Source organism: Grammomys surdaster, unplaced genomic scaffold, assembly GCF_004785775.1.
Source record: "Grammomys surdaster isolate TR1022 unplaced genomic scaffold, NIH_TR_1.0 65, whole genome shotgun sequence".
In the NCBI taxonomy this organism is placed as follows: Eukaryota; Metazoa; Chordata; class Mammalia; order Rodentia; family Muridae; genus Grammomys; species Grammomys surdaster.
This window is the reverse complement of record NW_021604567.1, coordinates 18,543,102-18,563,233: the sequence shown is the minus strand read 5'-3', so window position 1 is coordinate 18,563,233 and position 20,132 is coordinate 18,543,102. Positions and strand designations below refer to the sequence as shown.

General features: G+C 47.2%; 1 protein-coding gene across 4 annotated transcripts in view; it reads right to left on the bottom strand.

Annotated features, from left to right (window-relative positions):
- Farp1 (FERM, ARH/RhoGEF and pleckstrin domain protein 1) overlaps positions 1–20,132 on the bottom strand; it is a 246,828-nt gene that overhangs the window by 28,149 nt on the left and 198,547 nt on the right. For all 4 annotated transcript variants that reach the window (XM_028771320.1, XM_028771347.1, XM_028771329.1 and 1 more), the window contains exons 8-13: positions 19,551–19,698; positions 17,443–17,538; positions 15,886–16,049; positions 14,625–14,693; positions 11,964–12,039; positions 10,783–11,041 (exon numbers count right to left, since the gene is read on the bottom strand). In XM_028771320.1, coding sequence (XP_028627153.1) covers positions 10,783–11,041; positions 11,964–12,039; positions 14,625–14,693; positions 15,886–16,049; positions 17,443–17,538; positions 19,551–19,698 — 812 coding nt within the window. The remainder of the gene's footprint in view (positions 1–10,782; positions 11,042–11,963; positions 12,040–14,624; positions 14,694–15,885; positions 16,050–17,442; positions 17,539–19,550; positions 19,699–20,132) is intronic.

The following is a 20,132-nucleotide window of genomic DNA, read 5'->3' as shown; positions in this document are numbered from 1 at the left end:
AAAGAAAGAAAGAAAGAAAGAAAGAAAGAAAGAAAGAAAGAAAGAAAGAGAGAAAGAACAACAAAAACCCCTCTTACATTTTAATAAACCTTATTGAAGCCCTGGTGTTAGACAGAGGCCCCATCACCCCACACACCACCAGATCCCGTAAATCCCAGGAGAAAAAGGCCAGAAATCGCTTCACAAATGTCAATTTTATTGACACTAGTGCACAACTGGATACAATGATTCGGAAAGAATGAAAGTTGTTAAATAGAAATAGTGACACACTGGAATTGCATCGTTTCAAGATACTACACTATTCTTAAAAAAAAAAAATCACAGAAAACTGTTACCACTACAAATAGAAGTTAGAAAAGAGAAAATTTTCTGGCAGTTTGCATCAAGATCGAAACATTCCATGCATTTGTGAGTGGCTGAGTTGAAAGTCGTTTTGATTTATCCACCAGTCATCTAGCTTAATTCGGGGCTTACCGTCAGCTCTCACGAGATCGGGTGGGCCGGTTATAAGTGACAGCATGCTGGGCCTTGGGGCTGCGATGGTGGCGTGGCACAGAAAAAGCATTCGCCTCTCTGAGAGAGTTGGAGCCAAGGATAAAAAGCTGTTAGAAAGCTAACGTGGAACATGCTGCAAGGAGATGGTTACCGGCAGGCTGTGAAGAGTTTCCAGCAACAGAGAGCAAGCTGCCTGCCACACGAGGAGAAAATAAGGTGCACACATTCAGAGACAACCACACTGCCCTCCACAGGTGAAAGCTAAGGTCCTGCCTCAACTGCCCCCGGCCCCACCCCACAAGGCTTGCAGTTCGCTAGCTGACTGGGCAGGTTGGAAGCAGCATAAGCAACAGACTGGGTCTGGGAGAGGGGATGCCCTGACATCTTTTAAAGAATGGAGTTGGTTAGGTTTGGAAGAATTTCCACTGGACTACCTCAGAGAGATGGTGGGAGGCTGCTCTCTCTGGTTGGCCAAGGGATAGAACAGGCTGGCAACAGCTCAGGTCTACACGTGTGGTCTAACCCTGTCTGATTGCCTCACGGGGGTGTGTGGTGGTGGGAATAACCAAGTTGGGATGGTAAATTTCCTTTTCTGAAGAGGCCCTTGGGTCTGTTCATGAAAGGAAGAGGGCTGGGCTTTCAGACCAAGACACAGATAAACGCCAACACTTTGATCTGAGAATCCATCGGCGAGGCTAAGGAAGGAGACGCCTAAGTTTCTGAAGCTGGGCCTATGGAGACAAGGCCCTGTCCTTGGGGCTTTGAAACCTTACGGGTGATACAGTACCCAAATGAAGGTGTCACAGTTTGCCACTCTGCAATCAATGATACACGTTGGCAAGAGTGGAAAGCAGAATCTGGCGGCTCAGTGTCCACACTGGCAGGTGTGAAGGGCGTGTCTAAAGCAAGCCAGGGTTCAAGGTTGTGGAGACTGCACAGAATTGGGTTTTGATGACGTAGTGCATGTCTCCAAGTGGAGAGAATTCACAAAGCTTGCTGAGCCTGCCTTGCTGAGCCTGCCTTGCTGAGCCTGCCTTGCTGAGCCTGCCTTGCTGAGCCTGCTGACTGTTCTGAAGGCACAGCCCCAGGTGATGGAAGCAGAGAGAAGGAACCCCTCAGGCGCCTTACGCTGTGGAACAATTAACACTTGGGCTTTTGTTTATCAAACCACTTTTTTCCTGACGACAAGTAAAAATAAGCAAATTTCTTCTTCAGGGAGCTACAGGTGAATAACTGTGTAGGACCCTACGAGGAAGCACCTGGACCGGAAGGCAAGAGGTAGGAAGAGATTTAAATAATTAGGGCAAAGATCAACTGCTCCCGGAACCTCTGGACAATTCAAATGGCTTTATAAAACATGGTTCCCTACTTCTAAAAGTTGCTGTGTATTTCCTCAGGCCCTTAGGTTAGCAGCTCCCCAGACCTGCGCCTCTCTGCCCAGTGATTTCTTCCTCTCCCTCTAACCTGTATGAAGAGGTCTGCATTTATGTCAGCCCGGTGGGCCAGCAATCCCCCACCCACACTGCTCTAAGGGCACACAGCTCTGGCAATTACCTTTTCAAATCTTCTTAAGTAGACACTCTGTCGTCCCACAAATAATTATGAGACTTCAAATTGGCCCTGCTGTTTTTATGGATTTCAATCTATCACGCATCCCAGAGCCCGCCTTTACAGTTTTATCATTTTCATTTAGGGTACATTCATAATTCTCTCCTGGCCCATAAGAGGATGAGCTCAGAGACTCAGGACAGGCTCTTCATCAGAGATGAAATGACCTGGGGGAAGCGGGTGCCACTAGAAGCAAGCCAGCTTCCTGCCTCTCGTCCACTCTGAGAACTGGCCTGAACTTCCTATTAACAATCTGCTTCTTCAGTTCTGGGAAGAGAGAAAAAAATCCAATCTATTTCTCAGGTAATTAAAATGGCATTTCACATGTTTCTGGACCTGTCCTGCTTTTGTAAACTAGGCAGTAAGTTGATTAGTGTCTAATTTTTAACTTGATAGGTATTTTGTGTGGATTCTTTTCCTGTAAAAAAGAGAAGTAGAAAACCAGACGGTTTAAAAAAAATAGAAAATCGTTATTTGATAAATATTAAACCGAGAACATGGATGGCGCTGATAATGTCTACTTTCAAAATCTCTTCACTATTCTCCTGAATAAACTGACTTCTTTTGCAAGTTTTTAGAGGCTACAACCCTATCTTTTGTTACCTGGCTCTAAAATACAGATTTTTACCTATGTACCCTGAATGTGTTCCAGAGGCATACACAGCAGAGACGGAAGAAATGCAGGGCTCTTTTTAAACTCATGACTTAAGAAAGAAGATAATGAATATCAATAGAGAGCACCAACCACCCAAAGAAATCACCAGCACACTGAATCAGAGGTGGGTCCCCCACCCAATGGCCTCTGTCAATAGCTGTAACGGCAAGGTTCCCTCATGGAAGACTGGGGTCACAGTTTACCAGGGCTAGAGACGGGGTTCTCTTCATGATACCTTAGGTGACTGGGGGCAGGCTACATGCTCTTCTCAGAACCAGTGTCCTTTTAAGAGAAGCTCAACAAGCCGCTAAGTACCCACTCCACACCTTGTCACCAGGCCATTCAGACAAACAACAGCAATGCCAGACTTGCAGGAAAACAGACAGACAGACAGACAGACAGACAGACAGACAGACAAACTGGGTGTGGGGGGCTTCACTCAGAGTCAAATAGCAGAGAACAAACAAGGCTTACTTATAGGACAAAGAAAAAGGAGAACCCTGCTTTGTTTGAGGATGGCGGAGAACTTGTGAACTTGGTGTCACTGTGGGGATGAGGAACACGGATTCTAGTGTACCGGTCTTGTAGGAAGGACAAAGCTTCAGCCATCGGTGGGAAAGGACAATTACATCAAACAGGTTATTTGTTTGTTAACAGCAGGATGCCCGTTAGGATGAGGTTTAAAAGCCTCTTGAGTTTAGAGTAACACGAGATATTAGTACCATGCAAACATTTGACATGAGTTTGTTCTTCCATGCTCAGTGACCAAACTCATGGTTATCAGAGAGGACAGAGAGCGTCCGGGTGACGGGAATCCATGCTGTGCAGAGGCGCCGCACTGAAGCGCAGGGAGGAAGTGAAAGCAGACCGCATCTGAGGAGCATACCTGGTGGGTGCCCACTGAAAGGACAAAGAGCTTGCCCAATGGAGACGCCAGCTAGGGCTGGCCAGGTGGGAGCATGGCTGGCTTCCTTCACAGACCACTCCCCACTCCCTCCCACCACAGCCAATCAACATCAGGTGTTTTACTCCCACTGGGAATAGGAAAGCCCAGCCTGTGGTAGGCTGGCTGTGTGAGCACCCCACTTAAGCTGCTGTCTCAGATGCGCTCTGTCCCCCTTTACAGCGAACCTGCTCTCCTCCAAGGTCTTGCCCCACCCCCACAGCACCTTATACAATGCAGGGCCTTGAGAGAAGAAGAGGCCACAAAAACCAAGTCTATGCTTCTCCCGGCACCTGGGTGAACACGTTTCAGTCTGTCACAGTGCCTCAGAGCGAGCAGGACTGCCGTGTTCTACAAAGGGCATTCCAGGTACAAACTGGTACTGAGGCAAGGTTTTGGGTTGTTTTAGAGAGAGGACATCAAACAGCGCTCCAGCAGTGCGGGGGACAGGAGGTAGGCCATGCTCCGAGGATCAAGACAGAATGTTCAAAACAGAGCGTCTTCTCCCGGGTGGGTACATGCTGACAAAACTGTGTACAGTGGAACAATGGAAAGAACGTCTCTTAAATTTATTAAACAAATGACAAAAATGAGAATGAAGTCCCCAGCCTCTTCTACTTGAGAATGAATTTAGTGCATTAGAAAATTTTAATACAACATATTATTACCTCAAGGATTAAATGCACACAGAGAGAGAACAGGAGGAGACTGTGTTAAAATCATGTTAAGATTCGGTTAGTGAGGTTCGCAGCAATTTTTCCAAGGCGGGAAGAGATGAGAGCAAGGGAAGGATGACCCCTCATCCCCTCTAGGTCCTCCTGGAGACAGCAGTCATTCTCAGTAACTGAAGAACTAAGTGTGGTCTTTCTACAACATCGCAGGTAGTGGGCCAGGGCCTTGTTTCTCACAAAAGGCATTGGAAGCCAGGGGAAGGGACCTGAGGGTGCAGTTACATGAGACAGACGCTCATCGCAAGGGATGACAGACTGGTCAGTACTGTGCCACACACTACTAAATGACCCATCTGCTGTGTCCTATCTTAGGGACGGCTGACCACTCAGATCTAGCCTGGTGTAGACCCAATAACTCAAAGCTCTCTGTACCCTGTGTGCCCCATTGCCACCTCCAGACTCTGTAAGTGCTTTGGCCGAGTGTGCTGCCTTCTGGCATTTCCCACCGCTGTTCAGTATTCTGAAATGGCCCTGCCTGGCCCCAGCAGGGAACTGTAGTGCTGCCTGGCACCAGTGTGCACAGTCGAAGCACCAACCCTTGCTTTGATGAGTTGACCTTTCAAACTCTATCCCAACCACTGTAGGGCAGGTTTCCCATATCAACCACTGTCATCTGGAGTCATTGCAGAGCAGCCAACCTGACCCAGAGTCCTTAGGAAGACTGCCTTCCACAGGAAGCTGCCATCCAATACCAGAGGCACAAGCATGCAGGGGAGCCCCCTTCCAGCCTATGTCCATGGCCATCATGGGCTCAACGTAGTCACCCTGAACAAAGCAAAGCCCAGGCTGCTTGCAGAGGTCCGGAGAGATTTTTAAGCTCTTCCCTAGCTTCCCCCTGGTCAAGGTATTTGACTGTTTTCATGGAGAGCAACAAGCTTCTGGGTGAGAGGTTTCACCTATGGCTTTCTGAGAGTGCTATTCTGTTCATCTCATGAAGACCTTTTTCCTATCCCTTCCTTGTCTCTGCCACAGCTGGCTGACATACAAATCCACACTTTCAACCCTTGCTCCCAGGAAACACACTCAGAAGTCTCTCTAGGCTACTAAAGGAAGAACCATGGCTTTCTGTCCAATTGGTGGCAACAAGGCCACATGGATCTTTGATCTAAGCTGACTCCACGTCTGAATCAAGATGGAATTTTTTGAAATGCTTTTCACTATTACCTCTCGAGTTAAAGGAAAACTGATATCATGGGGCATGCTAATTTTGACCTGAATGCCAGGCCTCTGTGTTAGCCACCAGTACCTGGTACTCAGTCTCCAGTGAGTTCATTTCCCTGTTTGAAGTTTCAGCTCATGACACGGGAAACGGGTGGATTAAACCGACAAGGAAAGAACAGGGCCAGTCAGTTCTTTGGTGTCACCAAAGTCAAGGTCTTTAGTTAGCTCCTGCTCAGAGAGGTCCACTAACCATGCCTTTCCCCCTGTGTATTTGGCCAGTGCGAAGCTACAGTCTATCCTTCAAGTTTAAAGGAACTGGCTCAATATAAGGATGATTATGAAAACTCTTCCGCTTCATTCGCAGAATTCAGCAACAGCAGGACAGACTTGAGCCATACCATGTGATGGAGGGATGCCTTGGAGAAACTCAAGAAGAGCGATGCATACAGATGGGAGAGGGGACCAGGAAACAGCTTGCCACGGAGTGTGACAGTGGCTCTTAAAATCTAGCTAACCCGAGGGCTCAGGCAAAGCTAAGCGGTCGAGAGAGAAGCACACAGAGTCAAACTAAACCTAATTGTATGCTGAGTCCACCTGAAACTCAGAGGCTCCTTCAGCGAGGGCTGCCGCTGTGGCAAGTGCAACTCTGCTCAGAGAGGACAGAAAGCATTTTAAGTGGAGAAAGCGGACTGAACGCACGTGGTCAGCGACTCTAGACAAAAAAAGGAAAAGCAAAGAAAGCGAACCTCTAAGCACGCTGACCATCATTTTACCAATGTTAAAAATGTTTCCTATCTGGATTTTAATCCTCTTTTTAAAAATGCTTGGCAACGCACAACCAGGGAGACTCCGAGGCTAACGCACCCCTTCAACTCAGAGCAGGCCAGGGGCTGACGTCATTGCATCTTGGTGCTTTTGTTTTGTTTGTTTTTTTTTTTTTTTGCATGACTTGGTTTAAATCTTCAAAGATATTCTTGAGGAGAAAAAAGTCTCATTACTCAGATTTCAAGCTCAGGGCCAAAAAGCACGAGGAGGAAGCTGGACGTGTAAGAAATTCCTGAATAAGAATCACATATGTAGGAAAGAATCTGGCCCACGAGCGTCCTCTAATTAAATGCCTGTCTAATAAAATACTATCGATGGTATCCAGATGACTGTTGCAGAGGCTGAGGCAGCTCAGATCGGGCTCTGGAACTCATTAAATGTATTTCTTCATGCTAAAGGAATTTCTTGCCTTTTCAGTTTGCTCTTAACAAGGATCCACATGGGAAACCAAGAAAGAGTCTACATATATATTCCAAAATAAAATCCAACGAATCATCATGTTAAGGGTCCTAGAGCAGCTATGAGATGCTTTAAGATCTGAGTGTCTTTGTCTTCCATCCCTGGCCCTAAGATACTGTTTTACAGAGCAGCAGCAAGTAGGCAAGGTCCAAAGGCCCACGTTCCTTCTTCAGTCCAGAGACCTGCACCTTGTCTGCTGCTGAGGAGAGATTGGCAGGTCTCAGGAAGCTCTCTGATCTCTGCTTTTCGATTTCACAGCCAACCCTGTCACTGGCCTTCCTCACCTTAGTTCAATGTCACACAAACGTGGGTCCTTTGTAAGAAGTCCCAGATGGAGACTGTGGGCTTCGGAAGCCTTGGAGCCCGAGGACCACATGGTTAGAACATGGGAAGTTCTGGGAAGGCTTGGTGCTTTCTGAGCTTTGCACAGGGACAGTGGGGGACAATTCACCACCTCAGCAAAACTACTACCCTGGGCTCACTGCAGGCTCTCATGTTCTCTGACTAACTTCTGGAATCTTCTGAAGTGGAGGACAAGCTCCTGTAAGGACAGCTAGTGACTACTCTCAGCGTGACGGGATATGGGGCCTTGGAACAAACCTACCCCCAGTTCTTTTAGGCACTATTAATTTGCTGGGACTGTTGCTTTCTTAAATACTAGCTAAGGAACAGAAGTTAAATTGCTTGGCAGGCACAAAACCAATCAGGAGAAAACTGTGCTACAGCACAAGGGAAAACAGGTGACAGGCAATCACATTACAAGGCTAAAAGAGTTCATTCCTATTTAGTGATCAGACGTCTGTATAAGCAGCAATAAGGAAAAGTCCTTTAAACAGACCACAGTCACAGTTAAAAAAACCAAGCTTGACTCAGCTCAGTTCCCACCTGACCAAGCTTTCCTATGGCAAACTGACAGCTTTTCCTAAGACTAGACAGAATATTCAGAAACATGTTAAAACTGCAAACACCCCGCAGTATGAAGAACAGCTATTTGCTTATAATTGTCTTTGTCATCCAGGGTTTTCACATCTAATTCTAGTTAGAAATCCAGACAAGCATCTCCAGAATTAAGATGTGGAGCCTTAAAGGTCCCGAGTGAGAAAAGAGCTGAAGTCAAGCAGCCGGGGGGGGGGGGGGTGCAGGGGGAGATGGGCACAGCTTTGGGACACAGGCACAACACTGGCTGCGGAGCAAAATCACTGAACTAACTCCGCAGGAATGAGCTTGCTCGCCCACCGTGAAGGCTTGGTAGTGACTGCTGACACCTCTGTAGAGCGTACGAGACATCTAAGGCAAGTGAGTGTGAGTGGATTACTTCAGTGAACAACTGCCAACAGCTATCCAGTCAGTTTGATGCACCAATCACCCACCGAGTCAGCTGACCAAGAATAACCAAACACACTTGCGTAAATATGGATGGAGTCTCTCTCAACATTTAAAACATGGCCTCTCAACATTCCTGCTGACAAGATCCTCTGAGATCCATAAGGCAAGCTCTGCCTCACTTCCTGAACAAGCCCAGCGTCCCGCCTGTGATCCAGCCACAGAAGACTCCTAAGGACACCAGCATGGCGGCACAGCAAGGATGTTACCATCTTTACAACTCTTTGCAAAGTTTTGTGATTCAGAGCTAAAAATTTTGTTTTATGGTTACAAAGTATCAAAGACTGAAAAAATACAAATGGAGGCGTTAGTGTATTCTACACTCTCCAGCAACCAAGGTAATGATTTGGCTACCATTCTCACTACCTTCTAAGAGTTTCTATAGGGCCATCGTGGCTGATAGAGAAAGGACCCTGGCTGCACCCACAGAGCCACCTGCAAAGGCCAAGCTGGAGCCCTGGCCAACAGATCCAAACTCTTGGCTGAGACTCAGGCATCACTCATTTTGACAATGGCTCAGGTAACGCCAGAGCACAGTTAGGGAAAACACACAGTGTGAGTTAAAAACCCCAGCTCCTTGATCTGCAGCGGAGAAAGGCTGGGTGTTAGGCAGAGCCCTCCACGATTTTAAAAGAAGTCATAAAAATATGAAGGTGTCTGTGTTCCCAGTGGGGTTACTGTTCATAAGGACATATAAAACCTAGGGCAGTGTTGAGTCAGAACAGCATGTGACTGACAGGCAGGCACACGGTTGGCTAATCTGCTGGAGACAACAGTGCCCCTGGTAAGGTGTTCATTTTTCCTTACCTTACCACTCAGCAGCATTTCTGGTTCACCAAGGGATTCTGAGAGTCAGCCATTTCCTAAAAAAACTAATGATTTGACCCAGCAATGAAAATCCAACTAAATCAGCAATCCCAGGTAAATGGCTATTCCTAGAGATGGGACAGCTTTTACAGCAGTTCACAGGAAGCCCAGGAAGAAGGACGGCAGACTCTTCCCAGTAAAATATCCACTACTCTTGAGTATGATCTTACTGACACAATCTCAGCCAGCAATCAACTTCCACTTGGACTCAGATTTGACCATGCCTCTTTATAGGGCCCAGAAAACACCCCCACTTTTAAAGAGGGGACGGACAGTTAAAACACTTTTCTGTGATTTCAGGGATGTTTCAGTCAAGACCCTGCACACATAACTGCACGCACAGAAAATTACCATGTAAATATAATACACTGTTCACACTACTGGATTCATAATAAGGTATTACTGCCTTCGACCAGTAAAACAAATCCCCAGTAACTTGTTAAGGCTTGCTATACACCTCATACCATGCTTTCTAAAAGGCAAGCCACTTGTGTTAAGTTTTGTGTTCGTTAAAGGTCTGGGGAGTCAGGCATGAGCCATAAATATGTGCCCATACCAAACATCACCACCTAACAAACATAGACTAAAAACAAACAAGTCACTAGAGCAGACCCTCTCTGTGGCAACCCTGGATTTGTGACTCCTTGTAATCAACAGCTGACCACCTGCCTGCCAGGCTCCTCACTCGTGCTCTCCTTCCTCCTCCCCCGGCCGCAGGCCCTGCAAACCCATCTCGCCCTTCCTTTTGAGTGGTGAGCTCAGGCTTGTTGGGTGACCGAGCGCCAGGGACTTCCTTGAAGGGCTCACCATGGCAGAGTCTGAATCACTAGATTCATTCCCGCTGCTGGTGGAACACTCTGTCACCTGCAGAGGCGCCAGCTGGCCCACTGCACTCTCCGTGTGCACAGCCTGCCCATGGGCGACCTCCAAGGTGGGTCCTGTGAGTTGGGTCCCATTGGCTAGCATCATACCTTGGGGAGTGGCCATGTGAGCCAACCCTTCCTCCTCCTGGTCATCAAGTCTCTCCATGGCCTCTGGGGTGGGGGCTGCCTGGCTAAGGATGAGTGGATCTGTCTCTGACTTGTTGTATCTGCTAGGAAGATTCCTCAAGTATGGCCTCTGAAGGGTGGGGGAACAGTTTTCGTTCGGAGGACCCTGCTTTGGGACAGTATCTTCTCCCATACTCTTCTCCCTAAGGTCATGTCCATTTTCAGAAACATAACCTTGGGACCCAGTCCTGTCCCAACTCATATCTGGACTGGAGCTTCTGCTGCAGGGGGACAGTGGGGTGGCCAGGGGGCTGTGGCCAGTGGAGGCCCTGAACATTTCATCTATCAGGGAGCTATGTCTTGGGAGGCCAGGGTTCTCACTCAGATCAAAAGTAATATCTGCTGAATCATCATCAAGGAATTCTCTAGAAGGATGACCGGAGGACTTTGTAGAGGGAGGGGAAGCCCTGTGCCTAGTCTCTGCCCGCCTCTCATCCCTGGACAGTAGATAAACACCACTGGTCAAATCGCCTTCATAGTTGTCATTTGTTTGGGACCGTGACTGAGACCCTGGTTCTCTGAGAAGGTCGTATTCACTATCTACGTCACTACAGTCAATGAAGGGAATGGAATTGCTACTGCCTCCAGCAGCCCGGGATGCTGGACCTGTGCTTGGCTGCGGGGGCTGAGGGTTACTTGGCCGGATGCCATCCTTGCCACCCTCTTCCTCATCCTCTTCCTCGGGCGGCACCACGGTGGCTCCGTCTGCAGCTTTGCTCCCCGGAGGAGGGCTCTTAGAGAGGGCGGGGCTTTGGTGCAATCCCGACTCCAAGGTACAAACTTTTGTTTCCTTCGCTTGTTGGCAGCTCTGGCCGCTGGGAGACTCGGTACCTTCTCCGAACGTAAGGCTGGCGCTCTGTGGAGACTGGGTAGGGAGAACAGGAAAAGCATGGAGGGAGATGGTTATAATAGGGTGGAGAAGAAGCAAAGAAGTTGGCTTTAATTGGAAAGTGTCCCCTCAGCTAGAAGCAATGGCACCACAGACGCCATGGTTGTCGCCCCAGGATGCAACCTGTGATCTACAGGGCTCCATGGGGGGGGTTGGGGGGTGTGGAGATGTACTCCAGCTGGGTCCCCAGTACATGAGTTAAAATGACTTTGCTTTCATCTCAGGTGGGGATTCCAGAATGTTCATGCATCAGATGGCCTTTTCAGTCCATGAAAGTTTCCCTAGCAAAGGTCAATGGGATGATGGCCTTATGACAGAGACCCCAGAAAAGTCACGGACATCTGCATTTGAGAGAAAGGTTAATGTGACAGGTAAATGGCTGAGGTTGAAGTCACATAACAAAAACACCTCCATGCTCTTTCTCAAACAAATTCTTAATCTCTGAGAGAAATGTTGAGACCAACATCCTGAGCCACCAACCCCGGGTCGGGAGCTCTTGCCACTGTCAGAGCAAGAGGATAATTTTTCTTGCTGTTGTGTATCCACTGCTCCATACCATACATGTCCTTGGGACTCTGTCAGCAGAGGCAAGAAGTACGGCCTTCCAAGCAGGAACTCGGCCAAGCATCTGCCTACCCATTCTCCATCAGTTACACAGCAGACATGGACCACCATGTCTGTTTCAATCCCCAAACTCATGAGGTTCAGAATTAAAAGACAAAGCAGTAGCTGACCACAAGCTACTCCCAAGGGCTTGCCGTGGGCAGGCCAAAGCCAGCTCTGGACTGCCTGTGCCAAATCCCGGAGGTAAAAGAGACAGAATTAGAAAGTACAGTGGGTAAGCACAAAGCACAAGAAGCAAAGGAAAGACCCACGGTTGTCCGTGACCACCACTGACCTGTTTTGGCACTTCTGAATTCGGTGCTGTGGGCTGTGAGACGAGGCTCCTGGTGGAATGGATCTTGCTGTGTTTTCTGAAGGGAATCACACAAGACAGCTAAAGTCAGGACAGTTTTGATTAAATTAAGCATTTTGGGTACTTCAAGCATGAAGATACCTGTATTGGCTGGTTTTGTGTATCAACTTGACACAGCTGGAGTTATCACAGAGAAAGGAGCTTCCCATGAGGAAATGCCTCCATGAAATCCAGCTGTAAGGCATTTTCTCAATTAGTGATCAAAGGGGGAGGGCCCAGCCCACTGTGAGTGGTGCCATCCCTGGGCTGGTGGTCCTGGGTTCTATAAAAAAAGCGAGCTGAGCAAGCCAGGGGAAGCAAACCACTAAGCAGCACCCTCCATGGCCTCTGCATCAGTTCCTGCCTGATTGGTTCTCTGCACCAAGTTCCTGTCCTGCGTGAGTTCCAGTCCTGACTTCCTTTGGTGATGAACAGCAATGTGGAAGTGTAAGCTGAATAAATCTTTTCCTCCCCAACTTACTTCTTGGTCATAATGTTTTGTGCAGGAATAGAAACCCTAAGACAGTACCCAGAGATTTCTTTGTCAATGTTACAGACACACAATATTTTCCAAACACCAATGTGGAAAACACTATGTTCTCCTCAGAATCCTGTTCTAGCTGCTGAAGGACAGAGAATGACTGAGCACTGCCTGCTGGCTAAAGGGAACGTCAAAGACGGAGGAAGAGCCACCAGACATCAAAGGCTCTGCAGGCTAACAATATATCCATTTGTATACTTTCTTCAGTGTTTTCTAGATCAGATCTATGACAGGGATCATGACCAAAGACCATCTTACTCTTACACAATGTAACCCCGGGGAGAAAAGGGCTCCCCTGTAAGAGCCTCAGGGGACTACAGTGCCACCAGCACAGGCCCTTTATCTTGTCCCCTACCCAAGTCTACAGGCATTTCAGACTTCCAAGTACTGAACTCATGAGATGGTATAACTCCACCCAGGTGTGCACACACCTTCTCTTCACATGAAAAGGCCCCAGGGCGTCTGTATGGACAATCAGAGCTACCTCCTGCATTGTCTTCAACATTGTAACTGCTAATCATCTAAGAAAATCATAGAATTATTATCTTCGGGTATACAGGCTGTTTCTGGTGAGCTAGTAGCTTGGAGTCATAGGCAAAAGCCATCCAGCATTACATTTCTGGGTATAGGTCATGAGAGACCATACCAGACTTATTTCAGCAAAATTAGGATAAAGCATCAAAATGACCTGAACATCTATTGACAGGGAGTGGGCCCAATAAAATGCAGAGCACTCTGATTTGCTGGAGCTCCAAGATGACAAGTCAAATGTACTCACACCACCTTGTGAGCACACACCACCTCGTGCGCTCACACCACCTCATGCACTCAGTATGAGACAAGGCTCTAAGGCCTGCTCCCAGGATATGGAGTACAGCAGTATTACCAGCAGTGTGTCAGCATTTATAGAAATGAAAATTCACATACCCACAGCAATCCCCCATACACATAAGTATCTTTTAACAAGTCAGCATTGAACTCCAGAAGAGACATAAATCTAGAAGTTTCTTTTAGAAAAAGAGGGAGGAAAATTTAAAAAAAAAAAAAAAGAAAGAAAGAAAAGGTTGTGACCTGAGGTAGTTTTATCCACTAGTCTCTGTAGCAACACATAAAAAGAAGCCAAGAATTAAGTATGCCAAAATACTGATACAGGTTGAGCATCCTTTACCTTGAAGTCTGGAACATAAATGGTTGGATTTTGGAATACTTGCACTTACAAACGTGGTATCTTGGAGATAGGATCCTAATCTGAACACGAAATTTGTTTCCCATCTACCTTACACACATAGCTTGGAGGCTATTTTAAATAATATTTATAATGTACGTTTTTAGCCGGAATCATTTCAACTCTTCAGATTTCCAGGTCAACCTGCAGTTGTTAATGCCAAGTGTAAGTGTCTGCTATACCCTTCTCTATGCTAGGGTAAATGTTCATGAAGAGCAGAAGAGGACTAAAAACAAACACACCAGGCTTAGGTAGCGCTTAGGTCATCACTTCACTCCTGGCCCTTCCCTCATCTTAGTCCTGCTAGGACTCTGCTTCCCCCTTGGGAAGTCCAGAAGTGCTGTCATGCTCTAGGCTCTGGAGCTAGTGGGGCCAAGGACCACTTTCCAGTTAGGAGACTTGTGCTGCTCACTCTGTGTTAGAGTCTCAGGGTCACCAGGCAGAGCCAGTATGAAGCAAGGGGCTCTCAACGGTGCCTGGCAAATATCTGGATACACAAGCATCTGCCACCAATGGTAACAGCAACAACAGCAACAAATCCTGTGGCTTCTCTCCCAACTAGAAACATTTGAAAGCCACACCTTGAAGTGTGTAAGGACTCCTTGAGGACCAGAACAGGCTTTCGAAGCACTGTTATCCCTGCTCTGGGACCCCTCAGCCCTCTATCAGCCCTTCCTCGCTCATCTGTCATTGTGCCCTCAGGACATCTTATCTTGAGTGAGGAGCCAGGGTCCTAAAGCTGAGGTTGACTGTGCAGTTGAGTGTAACTCGCCCCAGGCTGGGTAAGGGCATATAAGACACTCTGAGAGAACGATGCTGGCTCCACAGACCCTCTTACCTTTCAAACTGCACTTTCTTGTGGCCGCCTTCTTTGACGTAGTCAAGAACTTGCTTCTGAGTCCGACCACTGAAAGGAAGACCACAAACGTAAAGGGAGGTGTCATGGGGTGCTTGGCTCTCGGCCAGGTGACAAGAAAAGCAATCCCAAGGGAGCCACGGCGTTTTCTGTCCATTTGATTTCTGGATATTTTCCTTATAAGCAACAGAGAAGACAGTCAATTAAATAAACCCACTTGATAACCACGGTTGGTTGTGAAGCCGCAGTCACAGGAGTCTAGTCTGCGCAGTCTGTGAGGATGGGGAAAACGTAGTTCTCTGTGTATACCTAGGCCAGTGTTTCCTACACAGTGGAATGTCAGCACTGTTTGAAAAGTGACTGACAACACAAACCTAGGCACCAGTCTGTGATGCAACACCTAAGACAAACCAGACACTTGCTTTCATAAATAAACTCCTTTCTGCATGAGAGCGGCTGGGGGACTGGCTCAGTGGAACAGCACTTGCCTGGATTGTGCAAGGTGCCCGGGTTCAAGTCTCAGAACCATTTAAAAAAAAATAAACTGACACAAGAAATTACAGGTGATGGATGGGGAGAGAGTTAGTTAGTGACTCTGATTGTTCTGTTTACTTTCCCTTAAGACAGGGTTTCTCCGTGCAGCCCTGGCTGTTCTGGAGCTTGCTATGCAGACCAGGCTGGCCTCCAACTCATCGCTCAGCCTCTGCCTCCCAAGTGCTGGGATAAAAGGCATGCACCACCAGCACCAGCCAGGAAATCTGTTTTCTTAGGGTGCAGCCTCTTCAGACTGTCCAGGTTCTAGGAGATGATCCTACACCCGAGCACAAATGTGCAGTGACACATGGACACAACGGGCTTAAATCAGAGTATGAGAGGTTGGGAAGGAAAGTGGTGGTACATAGAAGAAACTAGAGGGGAAAGAGCAGAGAATGGGTCCGATCAAAACACACTGTATCCATGTTCAAAAGCCTTAAACGATTAAAAAATAATCCATCTGGACACTGTGCTGGGATCTGACCAAGACTGCCAGATGGCTAAGTGGTTCTCAAAGGTTCAAACAGAACTAGAAAGGCAAGGTGGAGCCGGCTAGGATAAGCAAGCCAGCACCTCCATTGGCCACAACTCTGACCATGGTTTGGCTTATGGATTTGCTGTGAATCACAACAGGTCCGATGGAGGAAGCCTTAGAAAGATGTTCGCATGAAGAGCAAATATGTTTGTGAAGCCCCCGCCCCCACCATACCTAAACCGGAAGGATGACCCTCGGCTGAAGAGAACAGGCTTTGGCTTTGGCTTGGGTTCTTCAAAGAGTCTGAAGAAGGCATGGTGCTCCACGCATATTTTCCAGAAGGACTTGCAGAAGTCTCTACCGGCCATCAGGAACTCCAAGGTGTCCTGGTAGGAACTCTGAAAGGAGTAAAGACAGCTTTTGTTTCCCCGGCACTGCTCATAACAGAAAAAAAAAAAAAAAAACAACAGAAATGAATTTGTCTAATAGGATTGTAATTGTGTGTCTTGTTATATGATTGTTAATTTGAGGGGTGAGCAAAATATGCTTGTTCCTAAGGCAGGGAGCTTTCCAGCCTCCTTCTCTTCAGATCTTACAGGAACAAATGGGAAACAGACACGCAGCCTCAGTGGGGTGGTAACAGTTCTTAGTGGGTCCATCCATAAACACTGCGTTTTCTTGGTTTCTGTTTCCTCCTTAAAAATGGTCCAAGTATTAACACGCCCCTTCCTGAAAACATCTAAACTAGGCCTGTTCTGCTGTTTTCTTCCTCGTGGCTCCTGTCCAGGTAGACTTTTAATTCTACTTTTTAAAAACTAAATAAATAAAACAGCAGATAGTATCAATCTCTAGGTGGCCCCAAGAGTCACAGAGGAATGAAATTTCTTCCCTCCTGGGGTACAAAGGCATTAACATCCTCAGCTGGCAAACCTGTCTTTTGATTCTGGAAGAAGCATAGTAACTTTCTACTCAAGTGTTTCTAATTTCAGTGGCCATGTTTTAGAAACAAAAGTCACCAGAGTCCTTAACATTCCCAGCTGCTCTATTTTGGGGCCGTCAAGAATTTACACAAACTAACTCAGCTTAGAGTGTGTGCTGTAGTTTTTTCCCATATCAATCGGCTTTTCGGAACTATAACTTCATTTTTCCACAGAGAATCATTTATTGGGGGGAAGGGTTGCTTCCACTCAATCCACACTGCAGCTGAACTGTGAGCCTAGACTGCCCTGGTGACCCCTGTGGGACAAGGACTCAGGTCCAGATAGGACAGGCATCAGAGATGTACCATTCCTCCCGTGTGGCTTTTGGTAGGCAAAGAAGATCCTATTTTCTTCCCGGAACCCATCCCAAGTGGGCAACACCCTTGGGGGTTCTATTCTGGGAAGACATTTTTAGCCCATGAGAATGAGCTCCCATGACTGTGTAAGGGCAACAGCAGGAACTAGCAAACCACGACTACATCTGACTAAGCAGGTGAGAAGATGCCAGGAATATGGCGGAACACTGGGGTCTCAAGGCAGAGCCACAGTCTAGACATGCAGCCATAACACAGCTCAAGTTGTTTGTTTAGGAGAGAAATGATCTCCTTAGATAAGCACTTGTGTGGCTTTTTTATCCTTCCCCCCGGAACTCACCGTGACAGCAAAAGCTTCTGGATACACAATCCTCCCAGAGCACCTTTACAGGCCAGCTGCTGGGAAATCTCTGCTGAAGGCAGATCTTACCCTGCAGGCAAAGCCCACTCCATTCACAACTCAGCTGGTCCCACACTTATGTTCCACGGTGACTTACATTCACATCAGGTCTGAGCTTGATGAGAAAGCGCTTCCGCTTGAAGCTCAGCTTCCGCACCTTGGCCCAGTTGAACGCATTGATCTTCGTGAAGCCCTAAGGACAGAGAGCACCCTGTGAGCCAGGCCAGGCGTAGTGTGCACACGGGAACCACAGGTGGAGGGCTGAGGGTTAGTCAGTCATTCAGGGGCAAGCCCTGGATGGAAGATTCTCAGGCCCTGTGTCTACTGGAGGCCAGACATTCATACAGTGTTATTTCTCACTAATTATAGAATTCGGCATTCAGGCCATGCATGCCTTCATGTAGGGAAGGCACTGGTCAAGGTAATAAAAAGAAGATAAATAAAAATAAAACCATGACAACCACCACACCAGTAACAACTGTCTCCCATGGAGGGCTGGGTATTGTACTGAGGGCTTTTTAGATGGTACCTCATTGGACCATACACAAAGCTCAGGGAGACAGATTTATTATCTTCTTTTTATAGAAAGGGAAACCGTAACATGTACATGTAAACGTACATGTCCAGTGTGCATCATCCCCAGAGCGGTAGGATGGGGCGATCAGGCAAGGGCTTCAAGATGGATACCCCCAACACTTTCTTCTCACATACCCAATTCTCAATAGTTTGATCATATTAAACACAAGCCAAGAATGTTAATTCAATCATGATACTTCTTTCCTGTCTTTATGACTTTCAGAAATGCTTAAATGTTTGGTTTGGAAATTTAATGGTCATAAACAAACATTGGGTTTTATTGTTCCTTAAAATCAGGTATCTGTGGATTATCTGTCGCGGTTAAAAACCTCTGTGGGGTGTGGTTCCTTCTTGGATATCATCCTGCTCTTTAAAACGATCTTCCTATACCAGGTGTAAGACTCAAGCCCCAAATTTTAGGGGTGTGAGTATGTAATATTTAATGTGTAGAAGAACTGCTACAACTGTGTGTGTGTGTGCGTGCTTGAGAGTGTATGTGTGTATGCTTGAATGTGTGTTTGTATGAGTGTGTATGCTTGAGAGCACGTGTGTGTATGCTTGTGTTTGTGTGTGTGTATGCTTGAGAGTGTGTATGTGTATGCTTGAGTGTGTGTTTGTATGTGTGTGTATGCTTGAGTGTGTGTGAGTGTGTGTGTGTGTGTGTGTGTGTGTATGCTTGAGAGTGTATGTATGCTGAGGGATATAGAGACTGTGGGGCTGGGGCATCCTAGAAGTGCGTGTTGTTTGGAACTTTAGTTCATCAAACTGCAACTGTTTGAATCTTTCTCCTATCTGTTAAGCAGCTCGGGTTGTTTTGCTTCACAGAGAAGGGTTTTTACCAATACAAGAATGTTCATTATTGAGGTTTCACAAAATTCAAATATCTATGCAAATGAACCTCCAAAGCTGCACTCTTTAACTACAGACCTGCAACTCATACTTGAAGGAAGTTAGGACAGGAAAAGCCACCCCGCCGCAGCCAGAGATAGAGAGCAGTCTTACTGAAGAGCAAGGGGCACATGCCCTTAAGGATGGCACAGGTTAAAAATGCAGGCACAGAGTCTGTCTTGGTGCAAAAGGATCGTGTATGTAGGGCTATTCTTTCTGAAAAGCACGTGTGCTTTTAGAGTTGGGTATAGCAAAGTCCCACATAAGCTGGTAGAACACAAGTTAATTTGAAAGGAAAAAAAAAAACCAAAAGGATCAAATTTTAACTAAGTGTCAAGATGTCACCTCTGAGTGTGGAAGGCATTTGCTTGGGATCTGAGGTCATGGCTCCTGGACACTGTGCTCTCAGTACAGGCCCACTGGGAGTCATCGAGTTCTATAGATCTATAAGATCTAGTAAACCCAAACAAATCTCTAATGTATAGTCTCCAAGCAGGACAAGGAGGAACGCAGAAACAACCAGACAGACAAACAAAGCACCTGAAGAAAGGCCTGGAGTGGTTAACTTTTACTTGAAGGTATCTACTAGATGCCTTAGCCTGCCACCCACGTGAACCTGGGTAGGAAAGCCCATTCACCTCCCTGTCTATCTCCCTCCCTCCCTCCCTCCCTCCCTCCCTCCCTTCCTCCCTCCCTCCCTCCTTCCCTCCCTCCCCAGGGGAAAGCCGCTGTGTTTCACACCTGAAACACTAGAATTCCAGTGTTGGCGACAGCCAGGTTGATCTTGGTGCCTTCCCTGTCCTTGGCAGGGTGTAACCGGATACCGTACATCTCCAGCCTACGGGCCACCTCCAGGAGCTGGAAATCTGACTCTGCCGGGGTTTGTCCACTGACAAAGCAAGGAGGGAAGAGAAAGGCCAGGGGATTTAAGTCCCGCATGTCTATTACTTTGAGATCGAGCACCTTCTCCTGGGAAATAAAAAGCCACAACCTGTGGGATCAGATGACACCCACCTCCATCTACTAACCCCAGAGCCACACAGTGGGGACAAAAGACCTATTACTGGGTAACACAAAACCTCGAGGTCTATCTCCAGCCCAGCCAGCTCCTCAGAATCTCAGTTTCCTCTGGGTCACATAAAAGTGAAACACCTCTGTGTTAGGCAAGTTTTCAGCCAGTTTAAGTAAGCTGAACTCCAGAGCAGAATGCCAGGCTGTGTTTCTTCTGTTGCCAGGTGCAAATGCCTGCCTCTGAGCCACAGAGAAAAGGAGGGCGCTGAGTGTCCTTTGAAGATTTCTCCCAATCAAAGCAAAGGCCAAAAA